General features: G+C 39.3%; 3 protein-coding genes and 1 long non-coding RNA gene across 9 annotated transcripts in view; 2 read left to right on the top strand and 2 right to left on the bottom strand.

Annotated features, from left to right (window-relative positions):
- LOC105009850 (inter-alpha-trypsin inhibitor heavy chain H3-like) overlaps positions 1-18,600 on the bottom strand; it is a 62,466-nt gene that overhangs the window by 35,227 nt on the left and 8,639 nt on the right. For all 4 annotated transcript variants that reach the window (XM_034287565.1, XM_034287564.1, XM_034287566.1 and 1 more), the window contains exons 11-14: positions 17,164-17,343; positions 16,905-17,026; positions 4,841-5,055; positions 2,793-2,882 (exon numbers count right to left, since the gene is read on the bottom strand). In XM_034287565.1, the coding sequence (XP_034143456.1) occupies positions 2,793-2,882; positions 4,841-5,055; positions 16,905-17,026; positions 17,164-17,343 (607 nt within the window). The remainder of the gene's footprint in view (positions 1-2,792; positions 2,883-4,840; positions 5,056-16,904; positions 17,027-17,163; positions 17,344-18,600) is intronic.
- LOC117592962 lies at positions 5,841-7,484 on the top strand. Its single transcript, XR_004574703.1, has 2 exons — positions 5,841-6,834; positions 6,918-7,484. It is a non-coding gene; the product is annotated as an uncharacterized LOC117592962 (long non-coding RNA).
- On the bottom strand, positions 6,826-9,799 carry LOC117592960. Its single transcript, XM_034287568.1, has 4 exons — positions 9,692-9,799; positions 9,243-9,302; positions 9,099-9,156; positions 6,826-8,783 (listed from the first exon to the last, which is right to left on the bottom strand). Exons 1-4 carry the CDS (start codon positions 9,772-9,774, stop codon positions 7,563-7,565), a joined length of 1,422 nt encoding a protein of 473 aa, XP_034143459.1. The 5' UTR covers positions 9,775-9,799; the 3' UTR covers positions 6,826-7,562.
- LOC117592961 (cancer-related regulator of actin dynamics homolog) lies at positions 9,905-14,891 on the top strand. Of its 3 annotated transcripts, none has more exons than XM_034287570.1 (13): positions 9,905-10,135; positions 10,397-10,525; positions 10,730-10,834; positions 10,992-11,057; positions 11,334-11,481; positions 12,018-12,061; positions 12,216-12,278; positions 12,501-12,587; positions 12,744-12,779; positions 13,167-13,311; positions 13,536-13,607; positions 13,812-13,839; positions 14,731-14,891. In XM_034287570.1, exons 1-13 carry the CDS (start codon positions 9,926-9,928, stop codon positions 14,879-14,881), a joined length of 1,284 nt encoding a protein of 427 aa, XP_034143461.1. In that variant the 5' UTR covers positions 9,905-9,925; the 3' UTR covers positions 14,882-14,891. The 3 variants fall into 3 exon arrangements, with proteins under 3 accessions (XP_034143461.1, XP_034143460.1, XP_034143462.1); XM_034287569.1 differs by having other exon boundaries at positions 12,213-12,278; XM_034287571.1 differs by lacking the exon at positions 13,812-13,839 and having other exon boundaries at positions 12,213-12,278; positions 14,731-14,844.

The raw sequence follows: 18,600 nt of genomic DNA, 5'->3' as shown, positions 1-18,600 counted from the left end.
TGTTTGGTGTGCCCTGTTAGGGTACACCATACAAGCGTATGGACGAACTTCCGCTTTAGCCAGATGTCGGCATATCAGTTTCCGGTTTACTTAAGGCGATCACCCGCGTTGCCCAAAATTTCTGTTTTTAGTAGATGTCTCCAAGACCTGCCTAAAATAAGCGTTAGTGATGTCCATCGAACTGTTGATGCCTGGTCCCCTGCTCCAACAAGCAAGCGGAACAGGGGATGCAAACTCTACGTATCGAGTTATCTGCACAACTACGAGGGTAAGTAGTTTACTGTGGTGTGCCGGCCGGCTATCGGCTAAGCTAGTTAGCGACGTGATACTTTTTAGTGTAGTATTAGGCAGGACAATAGAACACATAAAAATTCAACATAGCCTTAAAAACGGCAAAAGAACGCTGGCTGAGCTGGAAAGCTGGCTGAGCTGGAACGGTGGCTGAGCTGGAATGCTGGCTGAGCTGGAACGCTAGCGCGTCCCAATAGCAAGTGAATTGAAACGAACCTTCGTTCAGCCTGAATGAAGCTTAAAATTCCATAACCTCAAAAAAGCACCAAAACAGGTCTCCTCTTTTATTTTACTACTGTAACCTCATTTCACAACGAAACTGAAAAATAACAACTGGCATAGGAAGTAAACATCTGGTCCTATATGGAATTGATTGCGCTTAAACCTGCGTTACTTGGAAGTATATAAGAAATCGCCTTTTCTGACTATTTCTAGTCTAGCGTTTGAAGTCATTGAATGGGTCAAGCCATATTTTATTAAAAAGAGGACATTCTCCTGATTAAAATGATGCCCCACTTGTACCTTGAAACTTAAATGAGTCACGTACATTAATGTGTTTTGGCATTGTCTTGTTGAAATAAGCCTTGCTTGAAAATATGTTGCCTGGATTGCAGCATATGTTGCTCCAAAACCTTTATATTGTTCAGCATTAATGGTGCCTTTGCAGTTGTGCAAATCAACCATGCCATGTGCAATAATGCACCCCCATACCATCACCGGGACTGGCCTTCAAACTGTGCGCTGATAACAAGCCAGGTGGTCCAGAGGGAGCGTCCATGATTCCCAAAAATATTTAAAAATGTTTATCCGTCAGACCACAGGACAGTTTTCCACTTCACCTCAGTCCATCTTAAATGAGCTTGGGCCCAGAGAAGGCTAGGGGCAGCGTTTCTGGATCTTCTTTATATGTGGTTTCTTCTTTGCAAGGTAGAGATTTAACTTGCATTTGTGGATGCAGCGAGGTAATATGTTCACAGACAATGGTTGTCGGAAGTATTCCTCAGCCCATGCAGTGTTGTCCACTACAGAATCGTGTCATTTTTTAATCCAGTGCCGCCTGAAGGCCTAAAGAACACAGTCATTGGATTTCGGCCTAATCCCTTGCATACAGGGATTTCTCTGTATTCTCTTAATCTTTTAATGAAATAATGTACCATAGATAAGGAGATCCCCAAACACTTTTGAATTATACGGTGAGAAACGTTGTTCATAAATTAATGCACTATTTGCCTGTGCAGTCTTTCACAGGGTGGTGAACCCCTCCCCATCTTTACTTCTAAAATACTCATCCTAGTCCTCTCTTGTTACCCCTGTCCCAGCTTTTTGACACATGTTGCTGGCATCAAACAGTGGGGAAATATTTTTCTTACTCATAATATTTAATATACTTAATATTTTTCAGATTCATCCTCTCTGGAATGACCTTTTAATATCCAAGCATGTTACTGACCTGTTGCCAATTGACCTTATTAGCTGTGTGAGATTTAGTTTTTTTCTGGTCTTTTGTTTTCCCTGTCCCAGCTTTTTTTAAACGTGTTGCTGACATCAAATTCAAAGTGGGGATCTATTTTTCAAGAAACAATAACATTTCTCAGTTGTCTTCGAAACTATTGAGTGAACTGTTGTGACCTAAGAGAGGTTGAGTGTGGCTCAATGGTATTGTGGATAGGAGGATGGGAGGTAGATTAGGGAATTTCATTTTTATTTGTTTCATAAAACAATCTTGTACAATATTTACATTACTGGGATACTCATTAACATCCTGAGCAATAGATGATGCAATACACATTTCAATTGGTTGGAGTCATTAAGTCTTCAAGGTGCAAAATATTGTGTGGATCAGTACTCAGTCAGCCACCTAACCCATCAATGGATTGAACACAGGGAATATGGCAGAAATGAAAGTTGAGTTTGAAGCCAGAATTGAACACAGGAGAAAATGATTGGAAATCTCTGTTAGTATCAGAGTGGAAAAAAAACCTAACTGACATTGAAATGAATGAAAATAGTGTGTTTGTAGTTGGTATACGTTTTCTGTATTAACAGTAGTGTGTTTGTAGTTGGTATATGGTTTCTGTATTAACAGTAGTGTGTTTGTAGTTGGTATACGTTTTCTGTATTAACAGGAGTGTGTTTGTAGTTGGTATATGGTTTCTGTATTAACAGTAGTGTGGATCCTAATGAGGAATCAAAGAATGTCAGGCAGTAATTATGAAAACAGTAGATTTGAGTAACTTTTTTTTTTTTTAGGTAAATCTTTCATCAGATTTACCTCAGAAGTCGAGGCAGTGTTTTCCTGCCTGTTAATTTAAACTAGACTGGGCTGGAATTTAATCCGATCCAATTTATGGACTTTCATTCAGAGTAAATGTTGCAGATTTGATTCTGCTAAATTAGAAATAAACTTTTAATGTGAAGTACACACTAGCACAGTGTTGAGTTGAGTCCTTGACAACTTTTTAAAGTTTTAGTAAGATTAGGTGTGTCCGATTTTGTCTTACCAGAGAAATATGGCCCTCTCACAGGCGCATATTTTCCAATGTGTCCTGCTCCCCCATAGAGCCTTGTATTCTTGGGACGTGAGGGTAAGGCTGGATAACAGAAAAACATATTAGTGAATTTTAAATGTGAATATGCATGTATTCTATTGTCTCAAGCAATAACTTGATTGTCACTCACTGTTCTAGATTGACGTTGTGTGTGATCCTGGTTTTACTAAACAGAGGTCCCCATAAATGTTTAGTTACAGGTCCATATTAGGAAAAATACAACCCAGTTTCCAGAATAGTTGGGACGCTGCGTAAGATGTCAATAAAAACAGAATGCAATGTTGTGCAATTCATTTAATCCCTATGTTCAAATGAAAATAGTACAAAGACAACAAATCAAATGTTGAAAGTGAGAAATGTTATTGCTTTTGGAAAAATCCATGCCAATTTTGAATTTCATAACAGCAACACATTTCAAACAAGTTGGGACGGGGGCATGTTTACCACTGGGTTGCATCACCTCTTACATTTTCAATATGTAATCGTTTGGGAACTGATCAGACCAATAGGCTCTAAGTGTGTGTCAGACACTGCAGCTGTGGTGGAATTCATGGTGGGAATGTTTGGTGTGCCCTGTTAGGGTACACCATACAAGCGTATGGACAAACTTCCGCTTTAGCCAGATGTCGGCATATCAGTTTCCGGTTTACTTAAGGCGATCACCCGCGTTGCCCAAAATTTCTGTTTTTAGTAGATGTCTCCAAGACCTGCCTAAAATAAGCATTAGTGATGTCCATTGAACTGTTGATGCCTGGTCCCCTGCTCCAACAAGCAAGCGGAACAGGGGATGCAAACTCTACGTATCGAGTTATCTGCACAACTACGAGGGTAAGTAGTTTACTGTGGTGTGCCGGCCGGCTATCGGCTAAGCTAGTTAGCGACGTGATACTTTTTAGTGTAGTATTAGGCAGGACAATAGAACACATAAAAATTCAACCTAGCCTTAAAAACGGCAAAAGAACGCTGGCTGAGCTGGAACGCTGGCTGAGCTGGAACGGTGGCTGAGCTGGAACGCTGGCTGAGCTGGAATGCTGGCTGAGCTGGAACGCTAGCGCGTCCCAATAGCAAGTGAATTGAAACAAACCTTTGTTCAGCCTGAATGAAGCTTAAAATTCCATAACCTCAAAAAAGCACCAAAACAGGTCTCCTCTTTTATTTTACTACTGTAACCTCATTTCACAACGAAACTGAAAAATAAATACTGGCATAGGAAGTAAACATCTGGTCCTATATGGAATTGATTGCGCTTAAACCTGCGTTACGTGGAAGTATATAAGAAATCGCCTTTTCTGACTATTTCTAGTCTAGCGTTTGAAGTCATTGAATGGGTCAAGCCATATTTTATTAAAAAGAGGACATTCTCCTGATTAAAATGATGCCCCACTTGTACCTTGAAACTTAAATGAGTCACGTACATTAATGTGTTTTGGCATTGTCTTGTTGAAATAAGCCTTGCTTGAAAATATGTTGCCTGGATTGCAGCATATGTTGCTCCAAAACCTGTATATTGTTCAGCATTAATGGTGCCTTCGCAGTTGTGCAAATCAACCATGCCATGTGCAATAATGCACCCCCATACCATCACCGGGACTGGCCTTTGAACTGTGCGCTGATCTTTTAATATCCAAGCATGTTACTGACCTGTTGCCAATTGACCTTATTAGCTGTTTGAGATTTAGTTTTTTTCTGGTCTTTTGTTTTCCCTGTCCCAGCTTTTTTTAAACGTGTTGCTGACATCAAATTCAAAGTGGGGATCTATTTTTCAAGAAACAATAACATTTCTCAGTTGTCTTCGAAAACTATTGAATTTGGTGTTTAAATAATTTGCGCATAATTGCATTCAGTTTTTCGGGACATTTTACAGTGTGCCAACTAATTTTAGACGGGTTGTCTATGAAAATTAGAGAATTTTTTTTCTGGTCCCAACAAAGGATAAAAAAAACAAACAGTGAATTTCTATTTGTAAAAATGGTTGGTGATGATGGTAGTAGTTTGCTTACAGTCATGGGAGAATTTTCTTTGGGAGGGTACCATGAAGGCTTGCCCTGATCCTGTGGGCTTCTTTCCCTCCTTGGGCTTATGGGCCACCTGAGACTCCTCCCCCTGGGGTTTGGTGACCACCATGGAGGTGAGAGGAGTCACAAAGCCGTACTTCAGACAAAGATCCAGGATCTCCTTCTTAACCGTCTCTTTCTCACTACCGCTCAACTGCACCCTGAAAGGATTCAAAGTTAGAAGGAGTCACCATAGATTATATGGGAGAGACTTAAATGGTAAAGTGTTATTATTACATTTTTTATATGTTATATATTTAAAGGTTTTACAAATATCAAGCTTTTTGGATTAGCTGTTTTTATTCTGCCTTCCATTGAATCACATTCTTTCCCAAGAACCACAAGATGGCTTCTCTGATTGGTTGAATAAGCCGGTCTTCTGCATCACATTCCTCTATCTGATTGGTCAGGTAGGCAGGCCTTCTCACTTTGGAGCTGGTGCATTAATCCATCTAGTGACCGTCCACATCTGTTGGGTTCCCACATTGAGGTGTGGCTCTGAGTCAGAGCACGTAAATTCTGTCCCTGATATGTAATGAAATCTAATCTGGATCTCCCTGTGCAAATGATTTCACTGATTTAACACCGTGCATCCTAGTTCCTCACAGAAATCAATAAGTGAATTGGGAGACTGAGGTATATCCAGATGTGGGAAGGAATATGTGATAAGTTGTACCTGTGGAAAACTGCTGGCAGACTTATTGTTTAGAACCAGTCCAGAACCACTGCAACATCACTTTGGATATTTAAAACTTCAAGATTATTTTGAAACATTCCATGAATCCACAGGGAGAAAGGAAACATTGTGTAGTCATGAGGGCCCCCACATGGAAAGAACCTATATGAGGATATATGCGCATATATGTAACCTATATGCAGTCTATATGCACATATATGCTGCATATATGCTGCATATATGCACATATATGATAATATATATGCTGCATATATGCGTGTATATGCCACATATAGGCAAAATTGAGGTGCATATATGTGCATATACAGGCCATATAGGTCTCCTGTATTGCTTCTTTATATCCACATATAAGCCCTATATGTACATACAAGATACGTCTCCTAGCTCATGGCAAGATCTGGTCATTTTGTAGCTCATATCTCACTTTGGAAACTGTCATACATGATGCCTAGCTCATATTTTCTATTATCAAGGCAATAACTAAGAAATAACTAAAAAAAATTATGCAAGAACTTATGTATGTGCGAACACGTGAAATGGGTATCACATCTAATTGGCATGTTATGGAATTTAACTATGGCACTTAAGTGAGAGGAGATGGAAAGCTATGATGTCTACACGTTTTCCTGAAACATTTACAAGGTCAATAGTGGAAAAGAAGGAAATGTATAACAAAATGGTTTGTGTTTTTTTTATTTTTGTCAATCAAGCCTTTTTTCCAATTTCAAGTCACTTCCAGATTCACATTACAGCTCATACACATCCACACATTCACCGTTACATCCACCAAATGCAATGTTTTCTGTATTGTCTTAATGCATTTTCCAGAATATGGCTGAAAGGTCATTACAGTCTGAATGTAGCAAAAAAACTAACAAAAGAAAAGTACATAGAATATACATTCAGGTAATCATCATCATCCCACATCTATCTGAGCATTTCACTGTGGTTAATGAATTTGAAGACAATGTCAACATTTCTGTTCACAGTTTTAACAAACAGACACTTTTCTTTTATCTGAGATGCTTGTATAGCAACTAAAGGCCCCAGACATTTCCTTACAGGGACGTAATAACAAGGATTCTTAAATTGACCGCAGATGTCCTGTTTCACTTTTTGGTAGTACTTCCCCACTGCATAACATGTCTCCCCCTGCCCCAGATCACAGACAATGAATGTCTTCACAGAGAAAATACTTTCCTCTCGATCAGAAAGAATGACAGTCTACGAGTTTCTCCGAAAAGTACGTGAGTAGTTTTGTGAATGAACTATTTCAAGATTAACCACTACTCTGCAAAAATACTTCACAGTGACTCTATTTTCAAGGTTGCTGATGCTGTTCAAGGCCAGAAAATCATCATTTCTGATCATACAAATTTTAGGCCTACCCAGAGATGTAACACCATGACAGCGACTTACTTCCTGCACCATTTTTTTCTCAACTGAAAAAGACTCTAAGAGAGCTAAGTAATCATCAGAAGCTGCCACCATGGTTTTTTGGGAAAATGATGGAAATGCAACCTGTAGCCAAACTGTTTTCATTATCTGCAGAGAAACTCCCTGGCTGCTCTTTATCATATCTAAAATGATCCCATTGTATGACTCAAACACAAATGCAGACTGTGCCCAGAGGGGACCCCAGTTCCTCACAGTATTGGGCAGATGAAGGCACAAATGTACATTGAAAGTGACATTATTGATCCCATAAAGGGTCTCCATTTCCTGAACAAACTCTGTTAGCAACCCCTCAGATTCTGATATGTGCAGTGGTGATATATTCTCACCGAGTAGAAGAGAAACCCCCTTTACCAACTTAAACCAGTGCTTCAGATATTTTTCAGGTAAGACCCCTTTCAATGTTGGTATGCTGTAATAAAACAACCACATGTTCCACTCGTGTGCCTTCCAGAACTTTTTCTCTTTCACTGAGCGAGGGACACGGGAAACATTACAGGGGGGTTTAATAGAAGTTCAAATGTCATCAATCTGTTCTGTTGAGTGTCCGATATACCATGGCGATTGGTTGTTTTCAGAATGAAACCACAGCGTGGTGATGCTTCTTGCTACACCCAGCAGCACACTGTGCATATAATCTGGAACACAGCCATCAATGATATTAAAATCAGGTAGACAAGACAAAATACTAGGCCCTTTCACTCCCTTAGTGGGGTTTCCAGCAAGAGCCTCTTCCACCAGATCATCAGTCTGGGAGGGATTCCTCAACTCTGCTTTTTCATAGGGATAAGCCCTTACACGCCCCCTGCGTTTTAGCACACTTGTTCCTTTCTGCATACAAAAAGAACACCCAAACTCACCATTAAACTGTTTAAAGTTCTGAATCAGTGGCCGAGCAACTGAATCTGCCACCATGGTAGTAAGCAGTACTTTACTTGTGACAATTTCCCCACTTTCACTTTCCCATATAAGACCATTAGAGTACAACTCTATGCATTCATCGACAAATGGTTTCATGTAAGTGTTCATATTTGGTTTGTTTTGACCAAACCACAGGCCACAAAGCATAACATGTTTTGCACGTAGCTGTATTGGCAGTTCATTAATAGTACACAAAATTGGCCACAAACTTTTTGTGTTTGATTTGTGCACTGGCACTCCATCACAGTTGAAAGTCAGTGATATGCTGTCTGGTGATGCAAGGGGTGATCGTTTTTTGTATAAATGTCCATCATATATATCTTTGATGGAGGCATCCTTCTTCTCAAAGCGGTGTTTCAGGTGTTTCCCTAATTGGTGGTCCTCAAGCAGTTTTTTAATTTGGTATTTTAGTGGCAAGTACAAAAAACACTGGTCTTTTTGTGCATGCGCTTTTGATGTGTCCTGGTCACAGACTGGGCACTTGACATTAAAGGGACCTTCCTGCATGCTTACCTTGCAACTCTTGCACACATAATGTACTTCTAATATGTCTTTCACTGAATCAAATGCTTTGTAGAAAAGGTACTTTGAGCCACTAACCAATTCCCCACCAGGACCAGCAATAAAGTTGATAAGATGCATGATGTCCTCCAAGGCTCTATTTGTTAATCCATGTTTGAGTTTTAATGCCAGCAGCAGGAGTTCCACCTGTTCTTTTGTTGGTTTCTGGTCTAAAGTTGGACTTGTGGGGTCTTCTAGATGTTCCTCTACTGGCTCCCCAGGTGAAGAGCTAGGGCCAGGTATGGGTTGGTTCATCTGTGAATTTAAAACATTGGATTAGCAATCCCAAATTTGCACAGACTCATACAAATGTACCATTTCATGTGGTTGGTAACCACTTGCATTTGAAGGCTCAAGTGTCTTTGTTTATTTTTTTTAACAGTCTTCTCCAAATTAATTTTATGCCCCCTTTTGTCCACATGTATATTTTTCTGACACTTTAAGCAACATCAGGAAGAATTGGGTTGTGGAATTATCTATGATGATTTACATTAACTAGTGTGCATGCACATGCACGAACAAAACAAAAAACACCTAACTTTAATATTTTTGCCATTTTTAGCCACTTACTGTGTCATCAGAAGCAGTAGACACCGGGTCATCTTGATTGTCCTCTTGGGTGAGATACCTAAAATAAAAATAAAAATCATTCAGCAAGAAATATGTAGGTTTTTTTATTTGGTATTTAATTTGGTGTGCGTGTTTTCTACTTACTGAGTTGTAGAAGAAGAGGCCACAGCTTCTTCATCATCACCCATATCTTCAGAAATGTCCCTAACAAAAATGTTGTGGTAATGTTAAAACACTTCATGCATCACTCAATATAATAGGATTGATATGACTGATTGATTAAGTCCAAGCAGGTAAATTCCATTCATGAGGTGAAACCTTTAAGACTGTAGATTCAAAACACACAAAGTGAAATATTTTCCTGGCTAGAGTTCCAACTTGAACAGTTTTCTTTATTTATTTACTTTGGACATGGAAAGGTACAGTGGACATGGAAAGATACATTTTACCTTTATACAAACATACTTAACATACATTAAGGGGAATTATGCCACATGCGTTTACATGGTATAGGAAATGATCTGTAGCTGGTAGCTTTGTTAGCTGGCTAATTTAGCTAGCTAGCTTCTAGTACGTTTTGTTACAAGACTTACTTTCGTTTACGTCTTCTCTTTGTTCTTTCTGGAACGGGTGCTTCGTCGTCAACGAGGTACCTTTTGTAACGTACTGGATCCATATCTATTGCTTTTCTTTAATTGCGTCTAAATTGCATTTCTCCACTCTGCTGCCACCGATCAGCCGCTACAGCGTCGCGTAGTTGATGACGTCATCCGCATGCGGCCCAGCACACTATCTTTCGCGCCGAAAGATAACGGCTGGGCGTAAAAATGGCGATATCAGCGTTGGAGATCCGCTATGTCCTACTTGAATGGACTGAGGGTGAGGATAGAGGGGCCCATAGTATTTTGGCTCTCGACTGTGTCCGGAATTTTTCAGTAAAAACATTTCTTGAAAGGACTGAAAAAAACGAGAAGCTGGTGGAATGGCGAAAAGGCCGCCAACCCTGGCCGGTGCACCGAGCAAGAATTATTGACGTGGCAAGTATGTTACATGCTAACTTTATCTGACGTTATGTAGTTACATACCACATTTAATGTTTTTTCTCGCTCTTAAAGAAGTCTAAAATGGATCTTGCTAGGTCCCTGGTTAGCAATAGCTTCGCTTTCTGGCTCATGTTAGCTACATAATTTGCTAATGTAAGCGAAGTCCAATTGGGACTAATGTTAGATTTGGTAACGTTAAGCATGATTAGACAAACGTTTGCAGTTCATGATAACATTTTAATTTTATTGCACCAGAATTTGAAAAAACTCTCCAAATTAAACTGCGTGGGATCGAGATGGAGAAAGAAGTCACACAGCAAACAAAACATCCCAAACTCAAAGTACCGTGATCAGGGGCAGACTGAGAAGGCTTCAAAGAAAAGGGTAACTGACTGCACCAATTGGTGCTTTACTTAAATGATCTCCCCCTCTCTCTCTTGTTTCTTAATGTGTAGGCATGTGTGTAGGTTTGTAATTGTGTCATCTATGATGATTTCATGTGCTTTGTTGACAAGATGTATGTGCAAGGTGGTGTAACGTAAGTTAATAAGAGTTGGGCTAAAAGTCAGTCTGTTTCTCTCTGTCAAGGTTGACAATAAAAAGAGATGTCCTTCTAAATACAACCACGAGGAGGAGGAGGAGAAGGAGGAGGAGGAGGATGAGGCGCGTCATGACAGGCCTTCAAAGAACAAGGTACACTACCAGTCTGCATCCAGTGTGTGTTGTTACATTGCAATACAGTAAAGATAAGTAAGACTTTTATAATAAAGTGCATTACCAGTAGCTGTAACAAGGTATGACACCGGCACAGTAGGCAACTTTGTCCTCTCACTTTCTCTCTCCCTCCCAGCGGGCCAGCGAAGAGGAGGAGCGTATTGGGGATGAAGAGGACATAGTACCACCCTCTAAGAAAAAGGTAGCCTAAATGATGACATCCATTGTGTGGTGTATTACATACATACATTACATGACATACAAGATGAGGAAGTTTCATGTTTTAAGTAAGGAATAACCACCAGGAGGCCAGACAACCAGTTACATATAGCCAAGTGGAGGGACTTCTGCCCTAGACTTCTTGCCACCTTCCTCTTACACCTCTCGTGACATCCTCCCAGCCAATCAGAATCAACCATTTACAAAATAAGTTATATAACAATTAGCTGTTGTTCTTCTCTCTGTCTCTTTCTCGTAGACAGCTGCTGAATTTAGAAAACACCTGGATGAACAGATGTGGGAGAGAAGGAAACTTGACCAAATGCAAAGAAATTTGCAGGAGTTGAGAAATGAAGTCCATTCTCTTAAAAATGAAAATGCACGTCTGAAAGACATTATCATCAATCGTAAGTATTCCTAATTTTTATATTTATTAGCAAGGTTTTTTCTGGAGATGGATATTGCGGTGGCAGAGAAGTGTAAACTTAGAAATGTTATGGGCTGAAACACGTGTTTGGCAAAATATGTTGTTAGCTGGTGAGGTAGTGTGTGTGCTCATATAGCCGTTGATAAGATTCAAATTAGATTTATATTTATTTGTCTCTTTCTGGAGGAATTTGTAGAGGGTTAACAAAAGTCATGGCCTAGAGAACATACAGTTCATGAGAATAAATGATGCTTTTCTGCCTTCAACGGCTCAAGAAGGCAATCGGCTCCAGAAAAAAACCCTGGGGAATTAGAATTTGGGAGAAATTGGAGAAAGAAAATTGCGTTCACAACCAGGTTTCCTATGCAGAGCCTTATCAATGGGCTTTGGAGGGTTTTAGCTTGAGTTCACACCTGCAGGAAATGTCTTTCGAAGAGTAAGGGCACTGAGTTGCTGGGTGCTATTTTGATCTAGTGATTGTAATTATAGTTTTTTATTTATATAACCTCTTTCTAGAAATCCCTCAAATGAAAAGTGACATCGCCATTATTGCTCAAAAGGTAAGTTCCTCTGATTTTCATTGCTTTTTAAAATTGTTTCTCAAGCAGAACTGGAGAGACTTGTGATGTTGGGCTGATTGATAGTGTTAATTTTTTATGTATTTACACTTTAATTTATTTAAGAGAATAACTATATTTTTCTTCTATGAAGAAGACTGGAAGGACTCCTGTGGAGGATCTAGATTCCTCCTTCTCGACTTTTGGAGAAATGCAACCGGTGAGTAACCCCCTTGCATTTTTATTTATTTATTTATTTTACTTGTTACTCAAACAGAGCTATATGGATTTTTATTATGTTTGGCTGATTACTTTTGCATGTAACTTTAATTTATTGGCATGTTTAATGTTTTTCAAGCCCCCCCTGTAAATAAGAATCTATAGTGGCTTGCTTGGATGAATAGAAATTGTTGAGTTTGACTATGTTTCTTTCTTCTCTAAGACTCCAGAGAGGAGACAGAGCCCAGAGGACACCGAGCCCTTTAAAGAGAGTCCCATGGTGACTGAGCGCTTTCGAGAGACACCACAGGTGTGTGTAACCCTTTTATACCTCAGATTTTACTTAAGGCTCCAACTGAGCTATAGGGATTTTTATGTTGGGATAGTTAGTGGTAATATGTAATTTACTTGCCCCATATTTATAAAATTGTTGAAGAGTTTAACAATGTTTTTCTTCTCTAACAAGACTGCAGCAACAGCTGAGACCTCAGCGAAAACACAGGTGAATAACATATTATGTAGTAAGGATGGGTATAAACTGTGTGCTTTGTAGGAGCCAATTAGTGTTATAAGTGACAATCATCCTCTCCTCCTGCCCCCCTTCACTCCTCTCCACCCACTGTCTTTTCTCCTTCCCTACTCTCCATCCAACCTCCTCCTTTCCCCCCACCCTGTCCTCCTCCTTCTCTCCTTTAATAACGTTTTGGGCAGTGATTAATTTGTTTCATTTCTTTATCATTCATCTGCATTTATACATATCATTAATCTGCATTTATACATAAAAACCTATTAACTATTGGGAAGCTAAGCATAAGAATCAATATGAAACATGAAAAAGTTTCTAAAAATTGCCAATAAATGTATATTGTGATGTGAAATTATTTTTCAGATGGAAGTTATAAAGGGCTCTGGGGTGTTTTGCCAGGCAGAAGCGTGGAAAGCAGCCCGCCTTGCCCCCTCTGCTACTGCCATGGTGCGGAATCTCCTGCTGGGCACCTTTGATTTGGAGACTTTGCTGAAAAGCAACCTGAATGGTACAAAACAACATGTTCCTAATCTCTTCTGTCCTTGAAAAAAAAAAACAGTCATATTCTGTGGAATAAATTATGTGTGTGCGGGCATACCATCGCTTTTTTACTTGGCATTTTTGTATTTCCTTGCACCTCAAGAAAACATGATGTGTATATAAAAAAAACTCTTGCTTTCTCCACCTTCATTTTACACCCCTTTCATAATAATTTTGAAATATTACTTTAAGGTGGGAAGCCAACCAGAGGGGATGGGGACCAGCTGGTCGCACTTGACCAAATTAAAAAGGCAGCCATTATTGGTGAGTAAATGCATAATGCATTGAGAAGGGAAAACCAAACTTTTAAGACTTTATAAGTTCACCACTTTAACCATAGCCTACTTGTAACAAAATTTATTAGGCATCAATGGAGACTGCATAAAGTAGGGCACCAATTATTGTTACTGTATCTGCTACTAATTCATCGCTTTCTGACTTCTTGATCCTACCTTTCCTCTTCTAAAGCCACATTGCTGGGGTATTGCGCTGTAAGGTGTGTAGTCCTCTATTTTGTAGAACATATAGTGTTGCAAATAACCTCATGGCATATTGTTGTCGTCTGAAGTGTTCTTAAATAATCATATTCACCCCTCCTTCACCTTAATCCCCTCTGTCCTGTGTTTGTGCCTTATTTTGTCTATACCGGTTATTGATTTGCTTGATTTTATTGCTTGATCTTATTGCACTTCGAGTAAACCTAGCATGGCAGCTCGCGGGTGGAATGTGTGTGTGAATGGGTCAATGGGAGGACATTGTAATGTATTTTGGGGGTGCAGGAAAATGCTATAAAAGTGCAGCCCATTGACAACTAGATATGTTTACATGTGCAAAGTTTCTTACATCAGATAAAAAATTTGAGGGATTAGAATATCTGAATCTGTTTACATGGAAACAAATAATCTAATCATGACGTGCATAAACATGCACCAAGCCTTATTCAGAATAATAGCATTTTGACATCCGCAGAGCGGTCTTAATTTCCCTAAAACAACTGCAGAAGTTGTACTTCACCTGTGTTTTAAGCTAAACAAAAAACTCGGGAGTGGCAACATTTTTCCTATCCATGAATTTTCTCTGCTTTGGATGCACATGATTGACTGTGTGACTGTTAACAATGCAGTTCCCATGACGGACGTGTGCATATGAAAGAACAATGCCCCCCCCCCCAAAAAGGGGGGGTGATGTTTCCAATCAGAATTTCTTTCAGATTTAGCAGAATCCAATCAGAATCTTCCAATTGACGTGTTTACATGACACATTTTTTATTATGGTCAGCCCTTTATCCAAAATATGTCTCCAGTCGCAGCTGTACTGTAAGCACTTTGGGTTCCTGATGAAGCACTATATTATTATTATACTGTCTAATTATTTTTGTCTTCTCTAGATGCTACATTGAAGAAGTGGCCGGCAGCCAGCCGAGGGCAGATAGGCACATCTATCAATTCAAAGCTCACGGAGCTGAGAAGATCAACAAGATAAATAGTTTTTTTTTTCTATTCAGTTTTTTGTCTTGTTTTTGTTCTTGTTCTATTTGATTGTTCTTAAGTAAATAAATAAATGTACATTTCTACATTTTGGGCTTTTATTTATTTTGCATAGTAGCTATGGATTTTAATAATTTTACTAATATATAGGTAAACATATAGGTGCATATATACATGCATATATGCACCCATATATACTTGCATATATGTACCTATATAGGTACATGTATGCACGTATATATGTACCCATATATGTACACATATGTGCATATATGGGTACATATATACGTGCATATATGTACCTATATAGGTACATATAAGCCCGTATATATGTACACATATGTGCATATATGTGTACATATATGCACACATATATACGTGCATATATGTACCTATATAGGTACATATATGTACCCATATATGTACATATATGTGTATATATGTACATATAATATAGGAAAACGGCCAATTTTATATATGTCACATATATTAAAAACATATATCAAAACCTATATTTAAACATATATGTTTATATAGGTTATTTCCATGTGGGCCAATCAGGATATTCAGCCATCCTTTAATTGATACTAGATGATATGCAGACTGAGATGGAGTGGAGAAGGGTGATTTATGTACACAGTAATTTAAACCACTTCTGTCTAACAACCTGCACTCACCTAAAGGATTATTAGGAACACCATACTAATACTGTGTTTGACCCCCTTTCGCCTTCAGAACTGCCTTAATTCTAAGTGGCATTGATTCAACAAGGTGCTGAAAGCATTCTTTAGAAATGTTGGCTCATATTTATAGGATAGCATCTTGCAGTTGATGGAGATTTGTGGGATGCACATCCAGGGCACGAAGCTCCCGTTCCATCACATCCCAAAGATGCTCTATTGGGTTGAGATCTGGTGACTGTGTGGGCCATTTTAGTACAGTGAACTCATTGTCATGTTCAAGAAACCAATTTGAAATAATTCGACCTTTGTGACATGGTGCATTATCCTGCTAGAATTAGCCATCAGAGGATGGGTACATGGTGGTCATAAAGGGACGGACATGGTCAGAAACAATGCTCAGGCAGGCCGTGGCATTTAAACGATGCCCAATTGGCACTAAGGGGCCTAAAGTGTGTCAAGAAAACATCCTCCACACCATTACACCACCACCACCAGCCTGCACAGTGGTAACAAGGCATGATGGATCCATGTTCTCATTCTGTTTACGCCAAATTCTGACTCTACCATCTGAATGTCTCAACAGAAATCGAGACTCATCAGACCAGGCAACATTCTTCCAGTCTTCAACTGTCCAATTTTGGTGAGCTCGTGCAAATTGTAGCTTCTTTTTTCTATTTGTAGTGGAGGTGAGTGGTACCTGGTGGGGTCTTCTGCTGTTGTAGCCCATCCGCCTTAAGGTTGTGCGTGTTGTGGCTTCACAAATGCATACCTCAGTTGTAACGAGTGGTTATTTCAGTCAAAGTTGTTCTTCTATCAGCTTGAATCAGTCGGCCCATTCTCCTCTGACCTCTAGCATCAACAAGGCATTGTCGCCCACAGGACTGCCGCATACTGAATGTTTTTCCCTTTTCACACCATTCTTTGTAAACCCTAGAAATGGTTGTGTGTAAAAATCCCAGTATCTGAGCAGATTGTGAAATACTCAGACCGGCCCGTCTGGCACCAACAACCATGCCACGCTCAGAATTGCTTAAATCACCTTTCTTTCCCATTCTGACATTCAGTTTGGAGTTCAGGAGATTGTCTTGACCAGGACCACACCCCTAAATGCATTGAAGCAACTGCCATGTGATTGGTTGATTAGATAATTGCATTAATGAGAAATTGAACAGGTGTTCCTAATAATCCTTTAGGTGAGTGTATATATACACAAATATACACATACAAACATACACAGAAATACACAAAAGTAAAGACACACATACAGATGTGGTCCTGCATTTAAGCATCTTTGGGTCCTTGAAAAGAGCTATATAAATAAAATATATTATTATTATAGACACAGGTTAAACACCCAGTCACAGACACAATGTCATGCAAAGCAGACTCACTCTTTGTCCAGTAGCTGCTTCACAGTCAGGTAAGCCCACAGCCTCTGAAGGTTGCTGTCTGACCTGGCTGTAATGGGCTCCTCTGTTGGTATTGTCTCTGAGTACGTCACCTTGTTGCTTTTCTGAAATATTTCAAGATTCTTCAGGTCACAGTTCTGAACCAAATAATACATTTCATCAAATGTTTTGACAACACACAGGACAGTATGGAGAATATGACCTATGAACTTTTAAAGGGCCAGAGTAGTGGTGATCTTACCGATATGGCAATGACCTCTGCTGTGAACTCCTCTATGTTGTTGTCAGTGATCTGGCCAGCTACCACAATCTCAGAGCCGTTGTAGTATTGGCTGAAGTTGGTCTGGGTCAGGTTAGCCCCACCCAGATACACCATCTGTACATCTGTCAGTAGGGGTGTGGCCACCTCTTCATAAAAGCCCTGTCAATTATACAGTGATCAAACAGGCCATCAGTCCCACATCTTCTCCCACTGGTCATATTAATTAGAATTAAAGTGAATTTAATTAAAGTGGATTTAATATTGCAACACACCTTACAAGAAGAACAAAACAATTATAATAGGATTTACAGAAGTATGCATCAATAAAGCGGAAATAAAGTGAGCCTTTGTGTACCACCTCCTTATTCATGGCAAATCACCTTTCGTTATTACTTACATCTTTACAAATTGTTCCTTTTAATTTTCGGCTAATGAAACTGGTATTATACTTGTTCATCCATGTTAATAATTCTATTGTAATCCAGTCCCTGTAGTGTTGATAAACCCTCTCACCCTGTGTTTTATGTTAATTCTATTGTAATCCAGTCCCTGTAGTGTTGATAAACCCTCTCACCCTGTGTTTTATGTTAATTCTATTGTAATCCAGTCCCTGTAGTGTTGATAAACCCCCTCACCCTGTGTTTTATGTTAATTCTATTGTAATCCAGTCCCTGTAGTGTTGATAAACCCTCTCTCCCTGTGTTTTATGTTAATTCTATTGTAATCCAGTCCCTGTAGTGTTGATAAACCCCCTCACCCTGTGTTTTATGTTAATTCTATTGTAATCCAGTCCCTGTAGTGTTGATAAACCCCCTCACCCTGTGTTTTATGTTAATTCTATTGTAATCCAGTCCCTGTAGTGTTGATAAACCCTCTCACCCTGTGTTTTATGTTAATTCTATTGTAATCCAGTCCCTGTAGTGTTGATAAACCCCCTCACCCTGTGTTTTATGTTAATTCTATTGTAATCCAGTCCCTGTAGTGTTGATAAACCCTCTCACCCTGTGTTTTATGTTAATTCTATTGTAATCCAGTCCCTGTAGTGTTGATAAACCCCCTCACCCTGTGTTTTATGTTAATTCTATTGTAGTCCAGTCCCTGTAGTGTTGATAAACCCTCTCACCCTGTGTTTTATGTTAATTCTATTGTAATCCAGTCCCTGTAGTGTTGATAAACCCCCTCACCCTGTGTTTTATGTTAATTCTATTGTAATCCAGTCCCTGTAGTGTTGATAAACCCTCTCACCCTGTGTTTTATGTTAATTCTATTGTAATCCAGTCCCTGTAGTGTTGATAAACCCCCTCACCCTGTGTTTTATGTTAATTCTATTGTAGTCCAGTCCCTGTAGTGTTGATAAACCCTCTCACCCTGTGTTTTATGTTAATTCTATTGTAATCCAGTCCCTGTAGTGTTGAT

This window comes from Esox lucius, chromosome 17, assembly GCF_011004845.1.
Source record: "Esox lucius isolate fEsoLuc1 chromosome 17, fEsoLuc1.pri, whole genome shotgun sequence".
NCBI classification, from domain to species: Eukaryota; Metazoa; Chordata; class Actinopteri; order Esociformes; family Esocidae; genus Esox; species Esox lucius.
This window is presented reverse-complemented; position numbering and strand designations above follow the sequence as displayed.

Coding starts and splice junctions, on each gene's coding strand:
- LOC117592960 (XM_034287568.1), bottom strand. CDS start 9,774: ATGGATCCAGTACGTTACAAAAGGTACCTCGTTGACGACGAAGCACCC. Junction 9,303..9,691: donor AAGAGAAGACGTAAACGAAA/GTAAGTCTTGTA, acceptor CATTTTTGTTAG/GGACATTTCTGAAGATATGG. Junction 9,157..9,242: donor GCCTCTTCTTCTACAACTCA/GTAAGTAGAAAA, acceptor TTTTTATTTTAG/GTATCTCACCCAAGAGGACA.
- LOC117592961 (XM_034287569.1), top strand. CDS start 9,926: ATGGCGATATCAGCGTTGGAGATCCGCTATGTCCTACTTGAATGGACT. Junction 10,136..10,396: donor GAGCAAGAATTATTGACGTG/GCAAGTATGTTA, acceptor TTATTGCACCAG/AATTTGAAAAAACTCTCCAA. Junction 12,062..12,212: donor TCGCCATTATTGCTCAAAAG/GTAAGTTCCTCT, acceptor TCTTCTATGAAG/AAGACTGGAAGGACTCCTGT.